At 38.9% G+C, this 27,539-nt stretch overlaps 1 protein-coding gene across 1 annotated transcript in view; it reads left to right on the forward strand.

Annotated features, from left to right (window-relative positions):
• Positions 1–27,539, forward strand: part of MYH15 (myosin, heavy chain 15) — a 122,130-nt gene that overhangs the window by 62,699 nt on the left and 31,892 nt on the right. Inside the window, 12 exon segments of the mRNA XM_012730576.1 lie at positions 2,102–2,338; positions 3,423–3,593; positions 9,294–9,377; positions 11,242–11,296; positions 11,299–11,363; positions 11,365–11,391; positions 11,393–11,457; positions 11,459–11,549; positions 11,551–11,622; positions 17,556–17,685; positions 25,567–25,611; positions 25,614–25,686. Of these exon segments, the coding sequence (XP_012586030.1) occupies positions 2,102–2,338; positions 3,423–3,593; positions 9,294–9,377; positions 11,242–11,296; positions 11,299–11,363; positions 11,365–11,391; positions 11,393–11,457; positions 11,459–11,549; positions 11,551–11,622; positions 17,556–17,685; positions 25,567–25,611; positions 25,614–25,686 (1,115 nt within the window).

Genomic DNA, 27,539 nt, shown 5'->3' on the forward strand with positions numbered 1-27,539 from the left:
TATATAAAGCAGCTTTTCTTGCTTTTTGAACTTACTGAAGTTAGCATATTTAGTAATTTAGACTAGCCCAAGTTGTTTTAGTTTTGGGCCATCCTAGTGGACAAAGTTCCAATGGACCCTATGGTATGTACATAATATAGCAGTGAGTCTAGATCAGCCTCACCTGGGATGCTTGTTAAAAATACTCTTTCCTGGGCCCTGTTCCAAGCCTATGTTAAGATCCAAAATGTGGGAATCACAGTTTATAATATCATATGCTTTCTGGCTTAGGAGAGAGGCCTCTCAGTTTTCATCATTTTTCATGTAGGCAGAGTGAGTAGCCATTGCTACCCGGGTTAAAGTTGGAGGTAGGAATGCACCCAAGGAGGTGGTAGGCACAAGCCTGTGATACAAGATAAAGGGCCAGTACAGGAAGCACAGGAAACATGCAGAAGCTGATTCCAGGGAAGACCCAGGAAGGCAGAAATGAGTTCAATCTGTCACTGTGACTTGAGAAGTTGGCAGAGCTGTGCAATATTTTACAATTTATTTTTAAAGGACATAGCTAAACATGGCAGGGAGCAAGTACACAAGGATTCTTTGGAAATCATTCACTTATTCAAGCACCAGCATGACTGAGCGAGCCCATTCCATTTAACATTAGAGTATAGGATAGAATAGCTGTCACCGGGGAAAGGATCGTCCTATTGTTAACTGCCAAACCACTGCTCAGCTGGCCCTCAAATTCCACTGTCCTGTTTAATGAAGAGCTCAAGGATGGTTGATTGTACTCTCCTCCTCATTGGATGATGGTGACAGGTCTCATACACATGCTGAGTGGAACAGAGCAAGTCACTCTTATGCTTGCCAAATTGGGTGGACTCAGGGCAAAAGTTCTTATTTCCCATAATGGGAAGCGTCTCTGATATATATGGACCTGTTCTGCTTTGACATTTTTGTTTGTGTTTAATTTAGTCCTTCTCTTTTAGGTCCTCAGCAAAGTTGGAGATTTACTATTATATGCCTCCCTGCCCCGCACACACATACTCCTGTCTGTGCCCACTTGATTCCCACTTATTGGCAGTTATTCTCTTGCCAGGAGTTAACCAGAGGCCAATAAACTGCATCTTTGCCCTTTTCTATTCTTGATCTGAGTAGCTGAAATGGCTTAGGCCAGGCAAATAGATAGCCAGTAAGTTGCCCAAACTGGCATATGGTAGAGTGGAGGATGAGGGCTAGAGGTGGGAGATGGAGGTATACATGGTTCATTACAGTGAGATCTACACTAAGAACTTGCTCATAGAGAAGGGATTTAACTTAGCCTCTAATGGAAACAAATTAGAGTGTTTTAAAGTGACAGAAGGTGTTTTTGTAGCAAAAAGCAATAAAACCCTTCATTTTTTTGACTTGACCCATAACACAAGATGAGTGGGTAACTCAGCTGGAGGCAGTGCATTTGAGAGGGAATAAGGAAAAGACATTTTACCTTCTTTGTGTATAACTTGTAAATTTTACTGCTAGTAGAATCATTGAGGAAAAGATTTCACTTGGAAATAATAGTAAAATCTAGTTAGAGATTGCAAGTAATCTCATGAATTTGAATTCAGTCTATGAATAAAAAAGCACAGTTTTGTTGATTAGAAGATACCTGTATGTATTAAACAAATGCATCTGAGATCTTATAATAATACTATAAATATTCCATTGTCTGAGAAACACAGCATCTAGTCTTCAGACAATATTCTGAACAGGTACCAGCCTCAAACTAAATATCCACCTGGATGCTTCTAGAAGCTGTGATTTAAGCAGTTCACCACTGATTTTTGGAGGCATGTTAGCTCCTTTAGACCACTAGGATTCTATTAAGTGCTTTAGAAGAAGTAATCTAATCTACTGAATGACTTGAAAGATAGAAAGCACCTCCAAACACAAGCAACTCCTCCACTTCTCAATAATAAGATCAGGGAACTGGGAATATTATTTCAACTGCTTAGGAAAGGTAGGTGAGAGTGCTGTGCAGAAGGGCAGGCAATTATCTCTTTGCTATGTGTTAAGCAGCATTTTCGCCTGGCTGATAAATTACTTCCAGCTGTTGGCAACAATTTTCTCCTCATCATGGCAGGAGCAAGAGACCCTGGCAAATGTTGAAGAGCAGTGCGAGTCGCTGATTAAATCCAAGATCCAGCTGGAGGCCAGAGTCAAGAAGCTGTCTGAGTTTGTGGAGGAAGAAGAGGAGATAAATTCTGAACGGACTGCCAGGGGGCGGAAACCCAAAGATGAATGTTCTGAGTTGAGGAAAGAAATCGATGACCTGGAAACAATACTGGCGAAGTCAGAAGAAGCATGCTACAGGACACAGGTGCTTTTCCTGTAACATTGGAAAAGCCTTCATGCTGGAATCCACTCCTAATCAGGCTTTGGTTACCAGACTTGATCTGCTTAAATTAATTAACAGTGGTCTGCAACTTTGCAGCCATGGGAGTTAAACTGGCAGAAAATGAAGGGTCTGATGAACTGTGTTGTTCCAATTCAAATTTCCAACTCAAATTTATAGACCCTCACTTAATCTCCCCAATGAAACATTTTCATTTGTTGCAATCTTATTGCATCTGAAATCTAATTGAAAGGGCAGAAGGGTTTCATCAGGCCTGTAGTATCCACTTTTTTAGAGGGAGAGTGAGCTTGATGCAGTTTACTAAAAGGTGATTTGGGATGTGCCTGAATCCCCATTTCTGTCATTGATGTGGAGTTTGACCTTGGTGAGGTCACTTTAATTCCAGTTAAGAACTTGGATGTTTTGTTTTTGTTGAGGTTTTCAACTTGTGCATCTATGTATTGATTAAAGTTAACTGGAGTCTGTATTAAATCTAATAAATAGTACCCAGCATGACACTGTAATTTGGGCAGATAATTAAATAGAATCTCTTGTGCCATGGTTCCCTTTCATCAAAACACATGGACCTTGTATAGTCAACTTCCCTTTTTTGTGCATGTAAGAAAAATTAGTTGTTTTTTTTTTTAAGATTTATTTATTCATACAGAACTGGAGTACAGGCCAGAGATGCAGAGAATGAGAGGATTCACCAGGAACAGAGCGGGGAGCAGAACAGGCAGATCTACGAAGTACACTGCTGAGGGGAGCAGCTGGCGGGTCAGGAGAGGTCTGCCACACCATGTGGATCTCCTCCGGGCAGTCGGAAATTGAACTCATGCGGAAGTGGCTTAAGCTTCTTAGTGCAGTGCTTTAACCCGCTGCGCCACCAGGGAGGGCCCTAGAGTTTTTCAAGTCTGAAAAACTTGGCTAAATTTGATTCTTTTCGACAGTGGAGACCTCATGATTTTATTTATTTTTAATCCTAGCAATGAGAGAAGATGACCCTTAATTTTATGCCCAACCTTCCAGGGGTAGCTGTGATGAAGCTGCTGCTGTTGTCTTCCCACAGATCAAGAACTTGACTGAGGAAGTGGAGTCTGTAAAAGAGGAGATAGGCAAAGTGCACAGTGTGATGATGAGGTATGGAAGGCCCTCCAGCAGACCCTGGTCAGCCTGGAGTCTGAGGGGAGAGACCCACCTGAGCAAAGCCACATTAAAATTGAAACAGCAAGTGGAAAAGGTAGGTCACGATATGTCTAGCAGGCTAGCTTTCTCTATAGACTCCAACCTCCACCTTTAACTTATCTTGACAGTTTCTGCAAAATTTATGAGCTTCATTTGTTTCCATTGTTATTTAGGAATACAGGTGCTATTTGTTTTATTAAATTTTTTTCTGATATCATTGTTCATTTTTGGACAGTGTTTGATTTCGCCCTTTAGGAATAGTCTCCATAGTTCTCCCACCACAATACCTGTGATCTGTCCCATAGAGGTGCTTTTATCTTAATGGACACTGGGCCACTACCATATAAGCAGCTCCAGAATGTAATCTGTGAGGTTTTGATCTTTTTTAGTGTACTATATTTTAAATATTTATTTATTTATGCATACAGAACTAGGGTAAAGGACAGAGGGGCAGGGGCAGTGGGAGGATTCACCAAAGACAGAGTAGGGAGCAGAACAAGCTGACTGATGAAGTACACTGCTGAGGGAATGAGCAGGTGGGTCAGGAGAGGTCTGCCATGTCATGTGGGTCACTTCCTTGGCCAGGAATTGAACTTGTGCTGAAGTGCCTTTAGCTTCTTAGTGCTGTGCTTTAACCTGCTGTGCCACCAGAGAGGGCCTATTATATGTTGACTTCCGACACTATATGATTTAGGGGTATTGGCTCACATCTCTTCAGATGTATGTTACCTCTCCACTTCCACCAAGGTCCCATAGTCCTCTACCATGGTCCAGTATCTTCTTGTTCCCCACATCAACCACATCAAATTACTGATTCAGCATTATCATGTCTAAATGTGGAATGAAAATATTAATATAGAAAAAACACTTATTCCATGATGATGTCTTCAGCACCTGTTAAGTACCTAATCTGCCAATTTCAAATGCACCTTTCATCCCTGGGTAGTAGATAAAGAACATTAAGGTTAATCATAAAAGGGTACCACTGCCTTTCCCCCATGACCCCACATAACTTGGCGCTTGCTTGGTTCCATAGTTCTGTTGACACTAATGATGGAGAATCGGACTAAAGGCGGGCTGTGACTCAAGTGGTGTGCTGAGATTTATGTGTAGTTGAAAGGTGTGTGAGTCACAAGCTTTTCTATTGTAAAGTACTTATAGGTACATTCTAAAGATTGTACCTTGTACCTATTCTACCTCCAACACTGTGAGTAATAAAGATGCTTTAGGATTTCAGATAAGTTTGAATGGGTGTGTACATCATTCTTCTTTTCCCCTCCTCAATTGATATTGTCTTCTCTTATTAGTCTAAAAACTCAGACTTTATAAAATGCTGACAAGGGGGTTAGGACTTGGTTTTCAATTATCTGCTTTATTCCCCTTCATGCCTCTCTGTCGGTTTCTTCTATTACCTAGCATTTCTCACTCTTTTCCAATTTCCACTGTTTTGTGTCTCACAAAGTCTCATGATGAGGATTTATTGGTGTTTGTGTGGTGTCTACATGCTCATTGCTCTTCCTCTTCTTCCTCCCTTCCCCACCTCCTTCTTTCCCCTCTCACCAGTTTATCATTTTCAGGCATTTATATCCACCTTTCAGAAATCTCCCCCATTTGAGTTTCTTATCTTTTGAGAGTTAGAGGAAATAGCTTCTGTTGGTAAAAAGTAAACATAACAGTGATCAAAAGTCATAGTGTAGCTGCTACATGGCCTCAGGTCATATGCAATGTGTTTGAAAGGATCAGTGATCTTGAATGGGGAAGCCAGGGCCGCTGCCAACTATGCATAGATAATCATGCAGGCACAGACTCACTCATGGTGGCTCCAGAGAGCAAACTTGTGGGAAGAATTTGCAGAGAATATTCTGGCTTTTAGCTCAAGTAAAAGGGGATGTGCCCATGCATGAAATCAGCTGCCAGGTGAAGTGAGCTTCCCGTCACCAGAAAGTGATCAAACAAGGCTCACTGGCCAATTATCACTGGTTCCTTCCCTAGGGTGGGGCTCCTATTCCTTAATCTCTAAAGGCTTCTTTTGTCATTGACAGTTTCTAGATTCTTTTATTTTCCTGTTGATGCAGGTAACATTTATTTTAAAGTAGCTGTATAGTTGGGAGTCATTCATAGAATCTGAATTTGTATTGTCCTTTTTCCCATACAGTAACTGGTTAATGAACACATCTAATAAAGTATGAACTTTACCAATTTGTTTGATTAAATAGTATCAAAAGTATCATAATTTATCAGCTCAAGGGTGTCCTTCAGCAAGGAAGAAAAAGCTGTGAAAGGGAGAAGCAATTTAAAGCAGAACCAGAAAAGTAAGGAGGACCTAGAAAGCAGCTGGCTGGAGCTCACAGAAAAGCTGAGGAAGTAAGCCCCTTTTTTGTTGACATCAGGGTCTGGGAGAGAATTGGAAAGAACAGCATTCCCACATCATTTATCTTTGTGACTCCAGGGCCACATATCTCAGTATCTGTAGGGGGGAAGATAACAAGTCTAGGAAAGAGAATTTTTTCTGCACTTTATACATTTACTACCCTTTACAGCTATATAGTAATCTAGAAGAATATAACTGAGAAGCCATCTGACAAACAGATGCAAATGAAAGGTATAAAGCATATGAGATGAGAATTATTGGAATTTGAGGCTACAAGTTAAAAAATAAAAATGGCTCACTATTGCTCAGGATGAGACCAATGGCATAACTTTCTTTTTAATTAAAAAAAAATTAAAAATTGCAGCCTCCCTGGGGTGCAAGGGGTTAAGTCGCAGCAGTATGAAGTAATCTGTAGCCATTGCAGCACGAGTTCGATCCCAGGACAGGGAGGTGACCCACATGGTGCAGCAGACCTCTCCTGTTTCTCCTGCTCTTACCCTCAGCAGTGTATTTCAGTACATCTGCCTGTTCTACTCCCCATTCTGTTTCTGGTGAATCCTCTCACCCCCTGCAATTTTGGCCTATACCCCAGTTCTTGTATTCATAAACTAATCTCTAAAATTAAAAAGCAACCCTAGTGTGAAGTCTGATAGACTCTGATCACATTAAATAACAAAACAAAACCCCTTTTGCTTTGTTTGACAGATAAAACTATTTTATATTCATAGGCTTCTTGGGTGAAAATTTACTACAGAAATATTAAGCCTTAACATCTCAAGCAAAATCTAAACACATTCAAAAATAGCTGTCAGTTCACATAGATTCCTTATAACCCAAGGAGTCAGGCTGTGATGGTCTCCTGTTTCACTGTTCAGTGAAACGAATTTTCTCCTTGTCCCTTTTGCCTTATTAGTTTTTAATCTAGGTTATCTTCTAAGTATTAGGGTGAATGAAATGTGAGGGGGAAACCATGAAGTCCAGTAGTGAGATAAGGCCAGGTTAAAGCTGGGAGCACATTGTTAATTGGGGTACCCATTGAAACCAGTGAACTTCCATGAGCTTCTGATTTTCTTTTGTGTGAGCAAAGAATTGCCACTATACATCTCAGGGAGGCTTGATCAATATTCTACTGCCAAGTTACTAAACTTGATAGGTGTTTGGAAAAGATAAAATAAGGAATCTTATGAATGGAATAGAATGATACAAGACGAAATGATAAGGTTTCCCTTAGTGTTCAGTTGAGAAGTCTCCGTTTTACTCAGCAAAATGAAAACAATGCTCTACACCCTCATAGGCAACAGGTCAAAGAGCACCAGCCCTGTGGAAATCCATGTTTCTACTTCATTGGAAAACTTTTCTTTAAATGCATGTATGTGTATAAGGAAACTTATTGCTTAATAGAAGTGGGCTTTTAAATTTGTAAAGAGACACCACTTAATAAATAGTGCTGAGATTATTCAAATAGCTATTCATTTTCGAAGTTAAAATCTTAATTTCTATCTCACACTACTCACTAAATCTGCTTTCATTAAAGAATTAAATGTAAAAACAAAGCCTTAAAACCATCAGAAAATGCATTCTTTTATTTTTTTTTTAAAGATTTATTTATTTGTGCATATAGAACTGGGGTACAGGCCAGAGGATCAGGGGTGGCGAGAGGCTTCACCAGAGACAGAGTGGGGAGCAGAACAGGCAGATCGACTGAAGTACACTGCTGAGGGGAGCAGCGGGCGGGTCAGGAAAGATCTGCCACACCATGTCAGGAAAGATCTGCCGCGCCATGTGGTTACTTCCAGGTTATGCGGGGATCGAACTCATGGGAAAGTGGCTTTAGCTTGTCAGTGCTGTGCTTTAACCAGCTGCGCCACCAGGGAGGGCCCACAAAATGCATTCTTAATCACAAATGCTGAGATAAACAATCAAAATACCCCTTGATGGATGAATGGCTAAAGAAAATGTGGTATATACATATAATGCATCATTATTCAGCCTTGAAAATGAAGAAAAATTTCTTCATTTGATGAATCTGGAGGAAAATAGGTTAAAGCAGTCACAGAAAGCCATGTGTGGGCTCCCACGCTTATGATGCATCTGAAATACTCAGTCATAGAAATGGGGAAGAGTGGTGGCTTCCAGAGGCTGCAGCCAGGGGAAAGAGGGAGTTAGTGAGTAATGGATAGTAAGTTGCTGTTATGCAAGGTGAGGCATTCCAGAAGTCTGCTATACACCAACATTGTGCTTGTAGTCAACAATGCTGCTTTGTATACTAAAGTATATGTTAACAGGGTAAATCTTATGTTTACTGTTCTTACTGCAGTAAAAACAGCAACAACAACAACAACAAAACACACCATCAGGAGACAATATAGGTGATCAATCTTAGAAAATTGGCAAGTCAATCTTAAATCACAAGAAAACCAGACATAAAAAGATTATTTTCACAAATTTGACTACATGAAATTTTTAAACATTTTTATGTGGCAAAAACCAACATAAATAAAATAGGAACAAATTATAATGTGGAGAAATATTTGCAACAGATATAAAAATATCATGAATAATAAAGAGTAAATTCTTAATTCTACAATTGTGTGAACAACCAGGTAGGAAAAATGGGCAAAGGACACAAGCAAGCGGTTAGTTCATTGCTCTCGCTAATAAACAAGGGCCTTCAAAATAAAGCAATTTCCTGCTAACCTATTCTCTCCCATAAGGAAAACCTTAGAGTTAGGTCAATATTAAGCACACATATACAGAAATAATAATCTAACATTGCTATAGAAAGGCAAAGCGTAGTGCTCTATACTTGTAAGCATCTACCTATATCTGACCCAGCAATTCCCTGACAATGTCCATGCTAGAGAGATACTTTCTTGTACACAGGAACATATATTTGAACATGCTTATTTTTAAAAACAGACTATTGAAGAAACCCTAAGTGTTTGTAAATAGGGGAATGGATTAATATTGGAAGTCTACATCAAGAAAAGTAGTATGTTAGTTAATTTTTGAATGAAATTATGTGTGGGCCAACCTAGAAAAATCTTTAGTGTATTATTGGGTAAAAATACATTATAGAAATAAAAGTACAAGTGCATAAAATTCTTTATTTTTCACAATAAAGAAAATGGAATTATTTCTATTCATAGTCTCCAGCATGTCAATACTTAGAAAAATGTCTGGAAAGATTGCTATCAAATTCATTACAGTAGTTACTCTGGGGAAGGAACAGAATTGCGTGTAATAGCCAAGACTTCAGATACAGATGAAATAGTTGAAAATTGACAATGAGAATGAATTTGTGTTATTATAATTTTAAAACATTTAAACAAAAGTTTGTCACTCTGAACAATTCATTTTTATACTTTTATTTTCTTAACAGAGGAGAATTACAACTTATATCAGATGAATTCAAACATGGAGAATGAGAAAGGAATAGTGGCTCAGAAGATGGTCAAAGAGCACAAGGTAATCAGTTATCAAAAACCTGCATGTACCATGTGTTTCTGTGACAATCTGTTGCCAGGGTCTCCATGTCCTTAGCCAACTATAGACAGACGAAAAAAGAACAGTGGTTAAAAAGGTAACCTGGAGCACCCTACAGCTATATGACTCTGGCATAAATTACTTTGTAAGCTCAAAATTCTTTGAGGATAATTAAAACAAATAGACAGTTTGTAGAATGTTTTCTGTTATCTAGGCATTGTGCTAAAACCCTGCACGTGTATTTTTTCACTCATTAATCCTCCTGACAACCTCTGAGCTAATATTATTAAATGCAGCAGAAAGTGGTAAGCTGTTACCTGACCCATGCTAAGCATTCAGTGTTAGCAATTTAATTTTTTATGATGATTAGTCTTTTGGATTAGAAGTTAATTATGCTGGAAATCTGTTTTGTAATGACTTGAAGCCACAAACATTATTTGATACTGGGTAGTTATTTTATAAGTTTTAGGCCATGTGATCGCTTTATTTTATATGTCTATATTCTAAGGTAATTTAAATATATATACATACTAGACACACGTACAATAGCTTATATATGCATACAGATGTATATTTTTTGTGGAAAATGAATCCATTTCAGTAATGTAACCACTACTCAAAATAATTTTGGGGTCTCTGACAATTATCTTCTTATATTTTGAGTCAACGAATTATCAGTCTCACTGCTTTATGGACATGTTTTCAGACACAATGTCAATCTCTAAGTGATTATCTATTACATTCACTAGGTTTATTTTCAAATGACACTTGGCTTTGTCCAAAAGAAATTCAGTGTATCCAGAACATAAATTTTCTTACCTTGACAATAAAATAAAATGCTCCGAAGATGATTTTCTGAAAAAATATTTCAGAAATATTTAGTTCAGTGACAATATTGTTTGGAATAAAGGTTTGGGATCCCAAAATAACTAGTTGGAAAAGAATCAATTTTCCTGGATGTGAAAATCATAAATTTTGTTAGCACCTTTGCTATCACCACCCATCTATAAATATGACAGTCTACTTACTTGGTATGGTCTAAGAAATTAGCTTTCTCTAAGCCATGGTATCCTTCTATTCCCTCCCAAGCCTAGCCTGTATCTAGTTACTGAAGGTCATGTCAGTGAAGGTCATGTCAATGACCTCACTGTGCTATACTACAAGGTTGCTACTAAGATTAGTAGCCTTGACACTGAAAGAATGTGAGGTTCTCAGAGTTCTTACAACTCTTCTCATCTAATGATTCTTCCTTTCCTGGTATCAGATTGCTGCTCCCTCCCTAGTCCCCCACCAACCCTAATTTATTTCAAATCCGCCACTTGAAATCACCTGCATTCTAAGAAACCAAGTAATCAAGTTTGATCGAATGGTTTATAAAATTAATGTTTTTATAATAGTAAGTTTCTTAATCTTGGAAGTATTCATTCCATTGATCAGCTTTTGGTCAAGTTCCTAACAGTTGAGATTGTCAGGTAAAGGAAGTCCAAATGAGTGAGGTATAAAATATACAGATTCATAATCTTTAAATTCTTTTCCTTGTTAATATCAAAGTTATTTCCGATTCCTTTATAAAGAGCTTTTTGCTAAGGTTTCCTTCCACATATATAATTTAATGAAGTTGCTTTAACAAAGATCTGAGGGAACTGCAAATTTTAATTCTGCTCTTGGCTCTAATTTGGAGCAAATCATTTAATTTCTGGTATTTTATTTTCTTTCAGGATAAAATGGGAACCAAATGTGTTATGTTACTTTTCTTAGTTGTGAGGAAAAAAAGATACTGTAAGGCTCTTGAATACAAAATATGCTGTAAGAGCTTAGTAAAAGTCAAAATTATTTATTGCTGCAGACTCAAATGCATGATTTGAAAGAGGAAGCGGGAGATGAAAGGACCACTTGCACCAAGGTGAAGCAGAGAGGGTTGACCTCACTCAAGAGCTGGAAGACTTAAATGAGAGGCTGGAGGAGGAGGGGTGGGGGCAGTTTGGCTCAGCTAGAGGGAAACTAGAAAGCAGCAAATGGAAGTTTAGAAGCTTTGCAGAGGGATGAAGGAGGCCACACTGCACTGTTGAGGCCCCTTTGAAGAAGGGACATGCAGACAGCTTGGCTCAGCTTGAGGGCCAGGTAGCAAATCTGCAACAGACCAAGCAGAAATCATAAAAAAGACAACAATGATTTGGAGCTAGAAGGGAATTGCCTCTTCTATGTTGAACAAATGACTAGAACTCAGGTAAACATTCTCTGGTCTTTCCTATGGACTTCAGAACATGAACGTAGATTGGGGAGGGAAAGGGAAAGGAAATCAAACCAGATAGAGGACTTGAGGTGTTTGCTTATAGAGACTACAGTGCTTCAGATGGATTAGGTCAAACCTAACCTCAGCAGTTTATCTGGGTCTTTCTAGTGATTCTATAAGTAGGCTGGAAAAGTGGAGCCACTAGCGGTGTAAGTGGTCTGTCTCTTTGCATTGGAAACCTCCTTAGGGATGGCTCAGTTACTGCCAGAGTCTCTGTGAAATAATGCAGGGGATACACCATTTTGCTGAAAGGAGAGAACTTTGTGCTTCAGTCCTTTAGCAGCTCCATAACCAGTCAGCACTAGAAGAAAGTTTCGTCACTATTTTACATGTTCTTTACCGAGCTCATTAATCCAACCACTTCCTAGTATACAAGCTCTCATCTCAAATGACTAGCACCAAATCAGACAATGGCCAACCTCTTTTTTGGTGTTGATAGGAGGCTTGCTTTAGGTTAAGTAGAGTATATAGCTAATGCTAATTCTCCCTGCAAGCAGAATTTTATAATCAACTAGAAGAGAGACCAACTAACAATGAAACTTGATGTTTAGGGACCACAGCTAGAAAAATGGAGATTCTCTTTAGAAATATTGCATGGTTCCTAAAGTGTTTAGTATTCCATTTCTACTTACATAGAAACACAAGCACCCTGTGTTCCCTCTTCATCTCCACTCTCATTGCTAACTTAACTCAATTATCTTGAATATAAGTCTAGTGGGGACTTAGGCCATCTTTTCTATCTTTTCTGTATGCTGCATTTTATAGGACTCTGTCTTTCCCTCAGCAATAAAACATTTTCTTTGTTTTCATTTCTCTTTCTTAGCTCAAAAGAGCAAAGTCTTGTTTGAATCTGCCTTTTTGACCAGAGGGTGTTTTGAATGATTAATTGCTGGATAATTAATCAGCCCCAAGGCATTATATCTTAGAAAAACAATTTGTTATTAATTTCTCTTGGTTATTGATTGGGATAACTCAAATGGTGGTTGGGATTGGAGTTAATCTGAAGTTTTATTCATTCATGTCTAGCTCACTGACTGGTGTAGCGAGAATAGCTGGGGACTGGTAGGAAATCTCGCCAGGTGACCTCTTTCCATGGCTACTTGGGCTTCTCATAGCTTGGCAGCCGCAGGGGAGTTGAATCTCTTACCTGGCAATTGTGGGCACTAAATGCAGGTATTCCAAGAAACCAGGGCAGGACTCAGAAAGTTTCTTGTGAGGTAGACTCACATTGTAACCAGGTGACTCTGTGTGACACCTGTCAGTTAAACAAAATCACAGGGCCAGGAGCTACACACAGATACTAGAGGGTTGGCTCATTGAAGGGTTGTCTTTGGAGAGTGACTCAACAAGCAGGTGTGCCACTCTCCCTTCTCTCTCTTAAGCCCTGCAATCTGTCTTCCACCTCCCCCACTTAGTTTTCCCTTTAATTATTCTTTCGAAAATCAGTAATGTCATCCGTTCAGCACCAAATTTAGCACCCTTTCTGAAACTGGCATTTCCTTTGGAAATTTGTTACTGGCAACATGGTTGGTTCTTACAATTACCCAGATTTTAAGCTTGTAATTGATAATTTGATTTGTATCTTGTCCATTATTTTCTCTCTCTCTCTCTCTCTCTCTTTTTTACAGATCAATTCTGCACTGTCTACAATTTTTTATTATATTCCCATCCACATGTAACATGGTAGGTCTTTCATTACTTTTATTTATTACTTTTTAACTGGACAGTTGCAGTGATTTCTTAACTTTTTTGTTTTTACCCTTTTTTCCAACCCATTTTATAGAGTGGCCATATGAATATTTCTAGATTCAATATGACTTTATTGAATCATATCCCTGCTTAAAAGCAAACCCCAAACTTCTGCCTTTCAAGGTACCTGGTGGGTTGTGATCTGACCCAACCTACCCTACCCATTTTGAACCCACTGTTGTGTTTCATGGACCTTCCCCTTCAGCCAACCTAGAATGCTATTTTCATACCAATGTATCTTTTCCTAATTAAATTTCCTCCCTGGAATGCTCAAATTCAGCTTTCCATATTAAAATTTTATCTGTTTCTGAATTCCTGTAGCACTTTTGAGGTCCCTCTTGTACTGCTGCATTATACAGTCTTTTAACTTTGCTTAAATCGAAAGCATCTCTAAGGAGAAACTAGGTATTTTACTCTTGTTTACTGCATGTTTTGCATAATCTGTGTGCTCAGTTACTTGAATTGACTTTTAGAAGTGTCTCTAGGGAATTCTGTGGCTTTGGGATTAGTGACTTGTCCAAGTTCACACAGTTAGATGGCAGAGATGGGCCTCAACTCCAAATCCTGTGTGTGTGTTGGGTGGGGTGGGGTGGGTTGACTCACTGTTGCCTTAAATATTTATTGAGGGAATAAATTGATTCTGTTCACTCTCGTAGGCATAAACATTATATTGAAGTTTTTCTTGAATTGTTTACTTCATCTTTTGCTGCATTAGAATGCCAAGACTACCAATACTCAGTGGTACAGTGGAAACCAAAACATTTTCAAAAGCGTATTATGCTGACAGAGAGGCCCAGGGCAATTTAGAAGTTATAGGCAATCTCACAATTATCTTGATTATTTTGAATTCCCATTGGCTCTTACATTTCTGGGAGGCAGCATTTTTATGCATCATTTTAGGAGCCAGCTTTGAGAGGAATTCGTTTTAGTCCATTAACCTCTTCTTTCCTGGTAGCAACATGCACCTATACTTATGTTTAAAAGTGAAGTTCTTTTGAAGATACAACTCCAGTTGAATGATACCTGTACTGCTCACCTTTTAACTAAAAATTAACTTTTGCTCCAGCTTATGAAAATACCTAGTAAATTTAAAACACTATACCAGCATAACTATGCTTGAGGATACCTGCATTTGAAGCCATGCCCCAGGACAGGGGCCTTTTCTGTCTGCTCAGGGACTGCGGCTCTGGGCTTACTACACACAGGCCAGCTGGCCCTCCCACACAGGAGTCTCTTGCAAACTGGGGCTTCACTGACTCCTTCACTTGCCATTCCCACATACATTGACTGAGTTGTCTTCTGGAAATCAGTGCTCTTTCAACCTCAGCAAGCAGGTGTGTAGCATAGTGTACTCCGGGCCATAAGCAGAAGTGCCACTTCTCACATCTGGATGTGTTTTTCCATGCTTAGGCAGCGGATCATTTATGACCAGAGGCCATCTGAAGAATATGGATTCTTACCCAGTTTCTTCTGAAATCCAGGAATTGAGCCACTTTGGAACTCAAATCAATCCTTAACATTTCTTTGTTGTCCAACTGCTTAGAAAGCTGGTATTTGATTTATTTATTGTTTTTGCATCTGCACACAGTTTTTAGTTGCAGTCCTAATTCCAGCATTTACTAGCTGTGTGAATATAGGTAAAGGATCTAGCTTCTCTGACTGTTTTCTCATTTCTAAAACAGATAGTTTGAACTCTTAAGGGATATTATGATGGGAAAAATGAATGTACCAACTTGACTGGCAAATTGCTTTCAAAAGTGGGAGAAAGTCCATTCAACATTCACTATATAAAGTCAGTACATCTATAGACTTCTAGATATGTCACTACTACAGCTTTCTGGTAGAGGCAAGTGGAGAGTGTGGATAATGGAGACATGGCCTTGAGCAGTAAAGCTCTGATCCACATGGTGGTGATGACAGAGTATGAGAAGCTGGTCACTGAATCTCTTCCAGGTGTGGGTTCATACCAGCAACATTCCTGGCTGTGCTATGGACACCTGGGAACTCAGGCTCAGAATGCAAATCACAGCTGAGTAAAGAGCATACCACTGTCTTATATTTGGCTCTTCTCAGTCCTGTCTGAAAATCTTGGGTTTCAAAATCACTAGCTTTAGTTTACATAGAGTGGCATGAATTTGTGGATTAGATTGGTGAGCTAAATCAGGTAGAAGTGCAAAGGTCAAGTATACTCCAAGTGAGTATATATGTGATTTGGCTGTTTGCTCCTTTTTTCATCAGTGGATAGTATCCTGACAAAGTTATAAAAAACAAAAACAAAAAATAACAACAACAAAAAAACAACTCTCTAAGTTAGGGTTTATAAGGAAAACTTCAATGTGACCTCTAGGTAAACTTTCGTAGGCATGATGGCCAATCCCTCACTATAGCCTGCACTAATCTGAGTGTCTTAGACATTTATAAAGTGCCTATGTGCTAAGCATTGCATTTGCCTGGGGGTGGGCTGTAAGCAGGTGTGCTCTAGTAGAGGTATAGAAACCACTGTAAGTCTCAAGAGAACTATCTTCAGCATGACATAGGCTTTAGCCAGCATTCTCTGTGGTGTTTGTTCAGAAGTTTCCCAGAGGGTCATACCTGGTGTCATCTTTTAAATATTCCTGGTTCTTGGCTATTGTAATGAAAATTAGGTTACCATTAAGGTTACTGGGCTGATAACCACATTTCCCAGGTTGTACCATTTTCTTGGGGTTGGCGTAGGTGATACTCTCCTTCTCTTACACTCTTTCATGTCCATAGCACACTTCTTTGGAGAAGCAAAGGTTTCATGGGGCTATTGCATGAGTTGAGGCTCAATACCCGGTAAAGAACAAAACACAGAAACAGCTATGTAAAATCTACGTAACCATGGAGCTATAGAACTACCAATGTCATCTTACCATTTTTAGTTATATTAATTACCAGAATGCAAATCATAGCTGGGTAAAGAGAATACCACCATCTTATATTTGACATATCTTGGTCCTGTCTGGGTTTCAAAGTCACTAGCTTTAGCTTATATAGTGTGGTTAAGAATTTGCTCATTAAGGGCCCTCCCTGGTGGCACAGCGGGTTAAAGCACAGCACTAAGAATCTAAAGCCACTTCGGCATGAGTTCAATTCCCGCCTGCCCCAGAGGTGACCACATGGCACTGCAGACCTCTCCTGACCCGCTCGCTGCTCCCCTCAGCAGTGTATTTTGTCAATCTGCCTTTTCTGCTCCCCACTCTGTCTCTGGTGAAGCCTCTCGCCTCCTCTGAGCCTCTGGCCTGGACCCCAGTTCTGTATGCACAAATCTTTAAAAAAAAAAAAAAAAGAATTTGCTCATTAGATTGGTGAGCTAAATCAGGTAGAAGTGTCAAGGTCAAATGGCATATCCTTTTCTCTAAGTTTGAAAAACAAATTCTGAGAAATGGGAGTTTGATATTAAAGTGTTAATTCAAGAGGGTTATCATGAGCCTGCAGCCACAGTGGCCAGTAGAATGCAATTGCTCTGACAGCTCAAATTTCTGTCATTAAGCTCTTACAGGTGAGTTCCTATTCTTTCTCTGCCTGGCCAGTCTTTGAATTTCCTCTCTTCTTCTCCTAGTTGCTCACTCTTTCCTTCTTCTTCCTCTTCGCTTCCCTTCTTTTTATTGAGTTCCTCTTAATGTGATAAGCACTTACAAGCATTGGGGATGCATCTATGGTCAACTGGAATCTGTGCTCTTATGAAACTTATACTCTAGTGGGAGGGAAAGATAGGTATTTAATACCAGGAATTGGTTATATGATTTATCATTTGTTTATTGTTTCCTTCTTCACAAGAACAAAAAATTCTAGAGAAGCATGCTTTCCCAGTTGGGCTATGCATTGACACAGTTTATCTGAGATGTGTTGGGCCTCCAAGGAGCTCAGACCCTCAGTTCCTTGTGCTTTCTTAGATTAGGAAGTGTAGTTTGCCAAAATGAGTTGTGGTTTTCAGGTTAGAAGAAGCACAAAAATGAACAGTGATGTGAACCGGATATAGATAAATAAATAATATTAAAAAATAAAGAGGAGAGTACAAGGATCCCAGGACTACACCTTTTTAATTCAGCATGAAATCTAGGAGTTATAGCCAACCTTTCTTTCTCAATTTACAGGTTAATGCAGAGAAACTTTGTATTTTCTATGAAAAGTGCTTGAATGAAGCAAATACAAAACTGGATGAAATGGTGATGCAGTTGGCAAATGAATTGACAGCACAGAAAATAAAGCCATGGAGTAAGAGTGGTAAGTAAACATGAATGAACTTAAAGTCCATACAACTGGTAGTGGGACAGTAGAGATGCGCAACAAATCGCTGAGTCTGAGTGGCCATTTAACAGTTCAAGAGGATGAATGTGCCTCTGATATAAGATCATATCTGGGAGGATCAACCTCTGTGTGCTTTTGGAAGACCATGTGCCTAACTCCCTTCCATGAAAGGAAAAATCAGTGCAGTTGACTGAAGCAACTCTCATTGCCAAAGGATGGTATGGGCTTTTCTGCAGCCTGTAAGATAAAACATCATTGAAATAATGCTTATTTTTATAATTTTCCCCCTTACCACTATCCCTTATACACTTTGACCCTTTCTCCTTCTCCCTTTGCCCCCCCCGAAAGCTCACCTCATTTACTAGTGCCAGATATCCTTTATGAGTATTTTACTTTGTTGAATCACCTGCTATGTAAAATGTCCAATATTTGTCATTCTGAGTTGCTTTATTACACATGATTCCCTCAAACTCCTTCCTTTTTGCTGTAAATAGCAACATTTCGTCTTTCCCTCTGGCAAAATAGTATTCTGTTGTGTAGATATACCTCATCTCCTCAGTCTTCACTCAGTGGGCACTTAAGTTGTTTCTATGTGCTAAGTACTATAAATAATGCTGCAGTAAACATTGTAGAGCATGTCATTGTTTAAGATGATGGTTTCAGAATTGGTAGACCAATGTCCAGGTTTGCAGTCATGCGTATTCTCATTTTTAGTTTTGAAGGTAAAGCCAGATTGCTTTCCAAATTGGCTGTACCAGTTTGTATTCTCACCATGGTGTAGGAATTTCTCGCTCTCCACATCCTCTGTAGTACTGTATGTGGCTTTTTTGTATGTGCCATTCCCATGAATGTGAGCTGATATCTCATTGTGGTTTTGACCTGCATCATCCTTATTAAATGTGCTGATGAACATTTTTCCATGCATATACTGGCCTTCTTTGGAGTATTCTCTGTTTGGATCTACTGCCTACTTATTAATTGGGCTGGTTATTCATTTTTCCTGCTAAATTGTGTAAGTTTGTTTATACAGCTTGGATACTAACCCCTGTCCCTTGTGTAATGTGTAAATATTTTCTCCCACCCAGCAGGCTGTCTTTTTAATCTAATTATATTCTCTTTCCCTGTGTAAAAGCTTTTTAATTTGAGGTAATCCCAATTGTTTATTTTTGCTCTTATTTTCTTTGCTCCTAAAACATCTTTATCATTGAAGTCATGAATCATATTGCCAGTATTTTCTTTTATATATTTTACTGGTACAGGTATTACAGCTAAATCTTTAATCCATTTGGAATTTATTCTTTTGCATGGAGCCAGCTTCATTCTTTGACATGTGAGCATCCAGTTTTCCCTACACCATTTGTTAAATAGAATCTCCTTTCCCCATTGTAATGGTCTTGGCTCCTTTATTCTGAATTAAGTATTGATATATATGTATATTTTTCTGAGTTTTTGATTCTCTTCCATTGACTCACATGTTTCCTTCTCTCAATTAAAAGAGTCTGTACTTATCATTGGCTTTCAACAGTTTTGGTATTATGTGCCTTGGTGTATGTCATTCTGGTATTATTTTTTTGGAACTCTGGTCCTCTTGGATCAGGATGTCTGATCCTCTTGGATCAGGTTGTTGCAGTCTCATATTTTTATTTCCCGTATTGAGATGGTTCTCAGCAGTTCTTCAAATTTTTAAGCCTTTCTCTTTCTCTCCTACTTTTGGGATCTCCATTAGATTGATGTTAGTTCTCTCTAGGTCATCCCTAAAGAACTCTTACACTGTTTTCAATCTTTTTTTCTCTTTGTTGTTCTATTTGTGTATTCTTTGACATACAAGAAACATACTAATTTTCTCCATTGTTTACATTTGTCTACTGTAGTTTAAAATTTTATTTTTAAATGAAGTTACAGTATTTTTTAGATTTGTTAGTTTGGTTGTTGCAGTCTCATATTTTCTTGATCTTTATTTATCCATTGTTTCTTCTTCATTTAGCAAGCATGATTATATCTGTTCCCTTAAACTCTTATTCAGGCATACTCTGGAGTTCTGCTGGGTTGAGACTTCCTAGAGTTTCATGTGTGCATGTGTTTGTGTGTGTGTATGTATGTGTATCCCTGTATCTCAGTCCATGTCTGTGTGTTCCAGCTTTTGTGATATGTCCTCTTGTCTCTTCATTTTTAGGTTTATATATGGGTTATAGCAGGGAGTTGTCTTTTGTTATCTTAGTAAATAGGCTTTATGCCCCTCCAAGAAGCTGAGAATAATTGTAGGTTTTTATACCCAGGATCTTTAGATGTCTAATTTCACAGACTGCTGCCTTTTTATTTTCTTTTAAGATATATTTATTTATGCATACAGAACTGAGGTATAGGCCAGGGGTGCAGGGACGGTGAGAGGATTTCCCTGAGACAGAGTAGGGAGCAGAACAGGCAGACTGACAAAATACACTGAGAGGAGAGGAGTGGGCTGTTCAGGAGAGGTCTGCCATGCCATGTGGGTCAGCTTCCTGGCTGGGAATCGAACTCGTGCTGCAGTGGCTTTGGTGGTGCTTTAACCCGCTGCACCACCAGGGAGAGCCCAGAGAGCTTCCTTTTTACCTGTTGAGATAAACAGGGCTGCTCTGGTGACAGGTGAAAAGGAACTGGTGCAGTAGGTCATGAAAAATTTGCTTTCAGTGAGCATCAAGAGTCCTAAATTCCTACAGTACTGAGTTGTGTGGTGGGGATCTCCACTGATTCCTTCCCTCGGCCAACTTCTTGGCCTAAATGTCTGGTTCGATCTCATGTTCTACCTGTAAGGTGTGTTTGAGTACTGCATGCAATATTGGGTGAGGATGATAGTTGAAACAGGGCCAGTTTGGAGGCTTACCCTGGAATACTTGCTCCTGTTATTAAGTTCCAGGTGCTTAAGCTCTGGTTAGTAAAACATTCAGCTGTTTTCTCTGTTTGTGGGGTAGAGGTATTTTGAATATCATAACCTCAGGCTGCAAATACTAATCTTTTATGAGTAGACACAGGTGGTCTGGCCTGACTCTCCCTCCATGCTCATTTATGCTTCAATTGTTCAAGCTTGGGAACTTCAGACCTAGCCAGTATTCATCACTCAGTGGCTTTATAGTTTTTCAGTAGTGCACCCCAACCTTGTGTACGCTCTTCTCCACCACAGTGCGACATCTCCCAGGTCCCCAGCATGGGCACGTGCCCCTGAGGCACCCACAGCAGGGGTCTCTTACAGCAGGTGCCTCTGCTCTGGTGGCTCGTGCAACCACAGGATCATGGCAAACAGTTTAGTTCTAGCTCTCCCCAGCCCCTGGGCCATTGTTCCTGATGTATTCCATAGTCGCCGTTAATCTTCCAGGGGCTGTTGACTTTGCTTTGCTGCAATTTAATTGTGAATATATGGAAGAGGTGATCGCTGAGTCCTCTCTGTTGCTGTCTTACTGGACTCTCTTTCTTAATTTTTAATAACAAATCCATAGCTCTTTTTTATAAGCTGTAAAAGCCATTGAGTATTCAGCAGCCTACAAAGGTCTATGTGGTTTGGTCCCCTATTCTTTCTCTGACTTCTGTCACATCCTCTGTCTTTCATTCAGCCCTAGTCACATTGACCTCTTTGCTGTCTCTGTACACAGGAGGGACACTCCCACCCCAGAATCTTGCCCTAGCTATTTCCTCTGCCTGGAATACCCTACTAATTTCTGCAAGGACTTGAAGGTAAGGGTTAATCAAAAGAATCCCTGGGGAAAGTCAGAATAGATCTTGTTGAGAAGGTGACATTTGAACACTCTCAATCTATTACTCTGTGTACTTCTTTTTTTTTTTTTACTGTATTTTTAAAAGATTTATTTATGCATAAAGAACTGGGTATAGCCCAGAGGTGCAGGGGATGGTGAGAGATTCACTAGAGACAGAATGGGGAGCAGAACAGGTAGATCAATGAGTCTGCTGAGAGGAGCAGTGAGAGGGTCAGGAGAGGTCCTCTGTGCCATGTGGATCTCCTCCCAGGCTGGGGATCAAACTCGCATTTAAGCGGCGGTGGCTATCTTACTGTGCTGAGTCCTAATCCATGGTGCCACTAGGGAGGGATTTTCACTGTATTTAATACCTTCAAATAAACTAAATACATGATGTAATGAACACATTTATTTGTCTTTGTCTGTCATAGTATAAGTGCCATAGTACAGAGGTCTTCTTTTTGATCACTGCTATATATCAGAGAGCTAAAACAATACTTGCCTCCTTCATTAGTGCTCCACATTTATTAGTGTAAATTAAAAATACTAAGTACCATAACTTACTCTCTACTATTAATCATTAGTGATAATGTTTTGTTGTATAGTTTCCCAACATTTTACATCATAGCAATCAATCTGTTTGGGGTTTTACTTTCTCAATTTATCATCAGCATTTTTATTTCTTACAGACTCACATTTATAAAAGCTGCTTCTATCCCATCAAGTGAGTGGACTATATAGTATAATTAACCTTGCCCTGTAACTTGTTTTTCTGCTGTGAACAGCAAGCGGTGGCTAGATATTTGTCCATAATTAGAATAACTTTTACTAGTATATTTTCAAGGTAGGATGCTGAGATAAATGAAAACAATGTGTTCTTGATGCGAAGAGGCACATACTTTAAAAAGACATAAGGACCAGTTAGACTGGATACCTCTGTTTCTAAATTTCTAAATTTTAAATCTAAAATCAAAGCTAAATAAAAATGAGGTGACACAGCCACAGACCTGGAAATCTAGATGAGGCGAGTGTTTTTGTTTCTAGAAGGGATGTGGAGTAGTTCTCTTGTAATGGCAACAGATGTATGGCACTTGACCTTGCTACAAATCCTGCATTTTGATCTTTTGTATCACTTAGGATGTAGTATGTGGACATACAGTGCAGAAGCCAGTTTTCAGAGTATCTGTATGCATCACCCTGAAGAAAGTGTAGTATAAAATCTAATGGGCATTGCCTACCGCTCCTAGTTATTAGAATTAATTTTCTACTCACTTTCTGATGAAGAAATTGTGGGTGAGTAAAATGAAAGTGTGTCTGAAATGATGGTAGTTCTGTTTACGATGACGGTCATTCTTTTAATTATCTTTATGTTTGACTTCTGTATGAATTAAATTTTAAGTGTATACCTATCTGAAACTTCACTCTCTTCTCTGGGCCTATGCTTCAGCTTTTTGCTGCTCTTTTGATACAACCATCAAAATTTCCTTCTCATGCCCAATCCTGTGAACTTAGAATTCACTTTCAAAGGAGAACAATAGTGGATAATTTTTGATAAGATCAATTAAGCTACGACAAATGGGTATGGTATGTCAAATATGTGTCTCAACCTTGTAGTAGATGGACACATCTTCAAAATCTTTTAAATATGATGTTTTCACCCAGAAATGCTCAAAGTTTGGCTCACAGATCCCAGTGATTGTCAAGACCCTTATATGGTACCTGTGTGGTCAAAGCTATTTCATTCTACTGTCTAGATACTGCTTACATTTTACATCTTTGTGTCACTTGCATTGGTCAAAATGAAAAAAATCTCTTGGAAACTTCTCACTCGTGGAGGCAGGAGTGCTAGTGTACTAGTAATTTTTGTCACTGATACCTACTACATAAATAAATCATTTTTTTAAAAGATTTATTTATGCTTACAGAACTGGGGTACAGGTCAGAGGTACAAGGGTGGTAAGAGGATTTACCAGAGACAGATTGGGGAGCAGGAAGGGCAGATTAACAAAGTACACTGCTGAGGGGAGCAGCGGGCAGGTCAGGAGTGGTCTGCTGCGCCATGTGGGTCACACCCTGGCTGGGGATTGAACTTGTGCTCCAGTGGCTTTGGAGAGCTTCATAATGTGGTGCTTTAGCCCTCTGCACCACCAAGGAGAGCCCCCTACTCACATTTTAAAAAGCAGTGTTTTACTTAAGAATGTCCTTAGTGAAAAGGTAAAAATTTACCTCTTGATTCTGTGTATGCACAGAACACTTACGTGTTCTATGAAAAAATCTCATTCCTGAAAAATTATATGCATTTAAGTTCTAACTGAACTAGCAGGTTTTGTCTGTTTTTTTTTTTTTTTAAGGATTATCATATTTACTTGAAAACATGATTTAGAGGCACACTCGCTTAGACAGTTAGCTGGTATTTCCTCATTAAATGAATAAAGTGAGACTGTCACTTATAAGGAAAACAACTGACAATATTTTTTGGGCAATAGTATAATTAGAGGCTTTAGGCAAAACTTAGATGTTGAAAATATATGCCATCTTGAGATTGATTCTCAGTTTTTAGGCTTTTCTTATAAGATCAGTGGTGATTTTAATGTTTTTCATATTGTGTGATAGAATGTGAACACATGGAAGATGTGCATCAATTTACCATCAAGTGATGTTACAAAATCAAGTATGGGTAAAAGGTCTGTTCAAGTTTAAAATAGACTTTTGAATTTTAATGTAACATAGTTAAAAAAAAATCATTGATATAGCTTATTCTATATTACAACTCTTTTAAAAACCAATTTGCTAAGTTTTGGTATAGTATCAAATAATGTTCACAATGATGAAAATGATGAAAAGACTATGAAAATACCAACTACATCTCTGTAACAGGCTAGATTTCGTCACAAACTTTAACCAGCACAACATATCACAATAGATTGAATTCAGAAACCTTTATGGGAACTCAAGTCTTTTATTAAGCCACAGTTTTTTAAAAATTTGTCATTTTTCTAGCAAGTTGGGAGGGTTTGAAAATAGTCATTTTCTTTAAAAAATTATTGTTAATTTTAATAAATAATACATCATTATGATTTTATTTTAAAATAAAGTAATACACTCACTGAATTTCTTGATTTCAGTTACACTACTATTATAGAACCTGCATAAAATCTCTGTGGGTTACACAATGATTTTTAAGTACATAATAGAATGTTCCTTAGATGTAAAATCGGGGAGTTGCTGCTTGAGCCTAACAGGAACTTCCTTATAATGCTGAGTTGTACAACTGTTTTGTAGTAAGAGAAGTGGAGGAGTGTCATAAATATTTGGGGCTTTTAGTATTTCATTATAGAATGATTGCTTTTGCTCAGGATTCAGCTTTCAGTACCATTCACATCAACTGAGCCATCTCTGACCTGTCTATACTGCCATGAGTAAAGCATTGAGGGTAGAATGAACTAGAATCTCCCTCTCTTATGGACATATTTGCTACCACTCCATGCCTGTTTCTGATATTCATTAGCAATTTAGCCTATAACCACAAACTCATTTAATTTTTATTAACAATCTTTTTTACATTGTTATCCTCATTTTACAAATGAGGCAAAGAATTGTCATCATCTAAAGATTATATAGTCAGAAATTTGCATTCTCCCACATAATAAATATAGGAACATCGCATGGAAGAAAGCATGTGTCTTCAAAGTTAAGAACTTAATTGGGAATAATAAAAAAAATTTTAATTTGAACCTACCTGCACTAGTTAGTAATTTTGCATGTTTGTGTCTTAATCACAGGTTGTACTCTCTCCCACTCTACAAAAGGGCAATAAAATACCAACATTAACAAGGAGCTATAAAATTTAAACCAGATAACATACTTAAGTACCTTCTGCATTTAAGATTCACAATAAATGGTATGTAATATCTACTACTGACACTAAAAATTATTTCTTCATTAGGGTTCTCCCCTGGGCCTTGGGAAGGATCACTGCCACGGTTTTTGATGATACCTGGAGTGTCAAATTCTTGGTAAGTGTTAAAATTTGTGGGCAGTCATTCTGGTTGCCTTTAAAGTCAACAAGATAGATGGGAAAGCAGCAGCTGAGGGAAGCCACATTTACTTACTTGGTGAATTCTCTCTGCAGGTAAATTTTTTGGACTGGAAGAAATGGGGGCTCTGATAAGCCAGCTTGGAGAGAGAAGAGCACTGTCAGCTGGCACTCTGAAGAACTGAAAGGGCAACTGGAAGAGGAGACAAAAGCAGTGTATCTCTTACTTCCCACCTGTAGCATCACTGCATATTAGGAAGAAAAAGAAGTGCTTGGTCGGGCAGGCTGAGTATCTTCTGTTTGAGAAAGAGGAAGGGCAAGTGCCTTAGTGCTAAGGGGAAGAGAACACTGTGCACTTGTTGTGTGCTGAGGAGGACTCTGACTTATGCTCCCCGTAACTGAAACTGCTCCCCTAGTTTGTCAGACTTAGAGCAAGTAAAGTATGTGTTTCCATTTTCCATTATTCCTTGAACAGAAAGTCAACAAGACTATATAGAGCTTTGATTTTTAATTGCACCAAGGGTGAAACTGAATACAAGATCACAGTGAAATGGGGTTAGTTTAGCTCAATAACTTGCCAATGCAAAATAGGTATTCTTCCAAGAGACTAGAATTTCCTGTAAGTGGCTCCATAAAAACAATTCTTTAAGGGGAAAGCAATGACTTAACACTATAGATGAATTCTTTGAGCCCTGATATTTCCAGTCAATTCTTAGTTCCTATTCGGCATATCTGATTACTAAGTGTCTACACAGAGAGTAGAAGTCATTGCATTTTTAAAAAGATTTATTTATTTGTGCATACAGAGCTGGGGTAGAGGCCAGAGGTGCAGGGGAGGTGAGAAGATTCACCAGAGACGGATGGGGAGCAGAACAGGCAGATAGATGAAGTACACTGCTGAGGGAGCAGCGGGCAGATCAGGAGAGGCCTGCCGGCCATGTGGTCACCACATGGGGCAGGGATAGAAGTCATGCTGAAGTGGCTTAGCTTCTTAGTGCTGTGCTTTAACATGCTGCACTACAAGGAGGGCCCAGTTGTTGCATTTTAAGACTTCTGCTTTTAATATTTTCTTTCTTTCATTCTTCTCAGTTTCTATATTAACTTTATAAACTTCTAAATTGCTATCATGTTTTGTGCCTCAACCATTATGCAAGGTACTTCTCTCACGTTATTTCAATCTTCATAGAAGTCACATGAAACAAGTAGAATTATATCCCTCTGCACAAAGAAACCAAGAAAACAAATAATTGTCCAGTTGTACGGCTATTAGCAGACTCCAAAGGCACTTAAGCAGCAGTGAAATGACTTATAAGTTAGAAACTCTCTGGCTGCCTTCCCAGTGGCTTCCTGCAAGGTCCATTGCTTTGACTCTAGCATCCTTCTGTGACTTTCCTCACACATCTGCTTCCCTCATTTACTCCCTCTGGTCACCCTGGCCACCTCTCTGTCTCTTAAATGAGCCACTATCCTCTATGTCTTAGGACTATTGTAGCTTCCATTCCTGTTTTTTGAAGTTTATTCTGTCCTTGCCTACTGTGAGGGGATGATGAAAAGGGGTCCTGTCAGTTGGTTGTGCTTTCTTATACTGTAAGTGATTCTATTTATTAATTTGTTTATGTATTTGTGTATCCTCTCCTTTTTTGGCTCCTTGTGGCAAAGCCCTTGTTTCGCCTACACCTGTGGCACTAATGCCTGCGGCAGAAGATCAATGAGTTCCCCTCAGGAAAATGGAGGAGATAGGAGTAGTGACTCCCTGCACAGTTGAAAGCCTACTTATAACTTCTGACTCCCCTAAAATTTTGTATGTCATATGTGTTATTTTACTTTATAAAATGCAGTATATTACTGTACTGTATTTATTAAATAAGCTGATATCATCTATTTTCAAGAAAATCTGCATGTAAGTGGATCCAGGCAATTTAAATCTGTGTTGTTGAATGGTCAACACTACATTAAATTAGAGGGGAAGTCTAAATTTGAAGCCAAGTTTATCTGATTCTGTCTTATTTTCAGTATCACCATTAGTGTGGCTCCTCACCCACCAGCCTCGAGTGTCTGCGGGTGTCATT

This window comes from Condylura cristata, unplaced genomic scaffold, assembly GCF_000260355.1.
Source record: "Condylura cristata isolate star-nosed mole 26May11 unplaced genomic scaffold, ConCri1.0 scaffold00003, whole genome shotgun sequence".
In the NCBI taxonomy this organism is placed as follows: domain Eukaryota; kingdom Metazoa; phylum Chordata; class Mammalia; order Eulipotyphla; family Talpidae; genus Condylura; species Condylura cristata.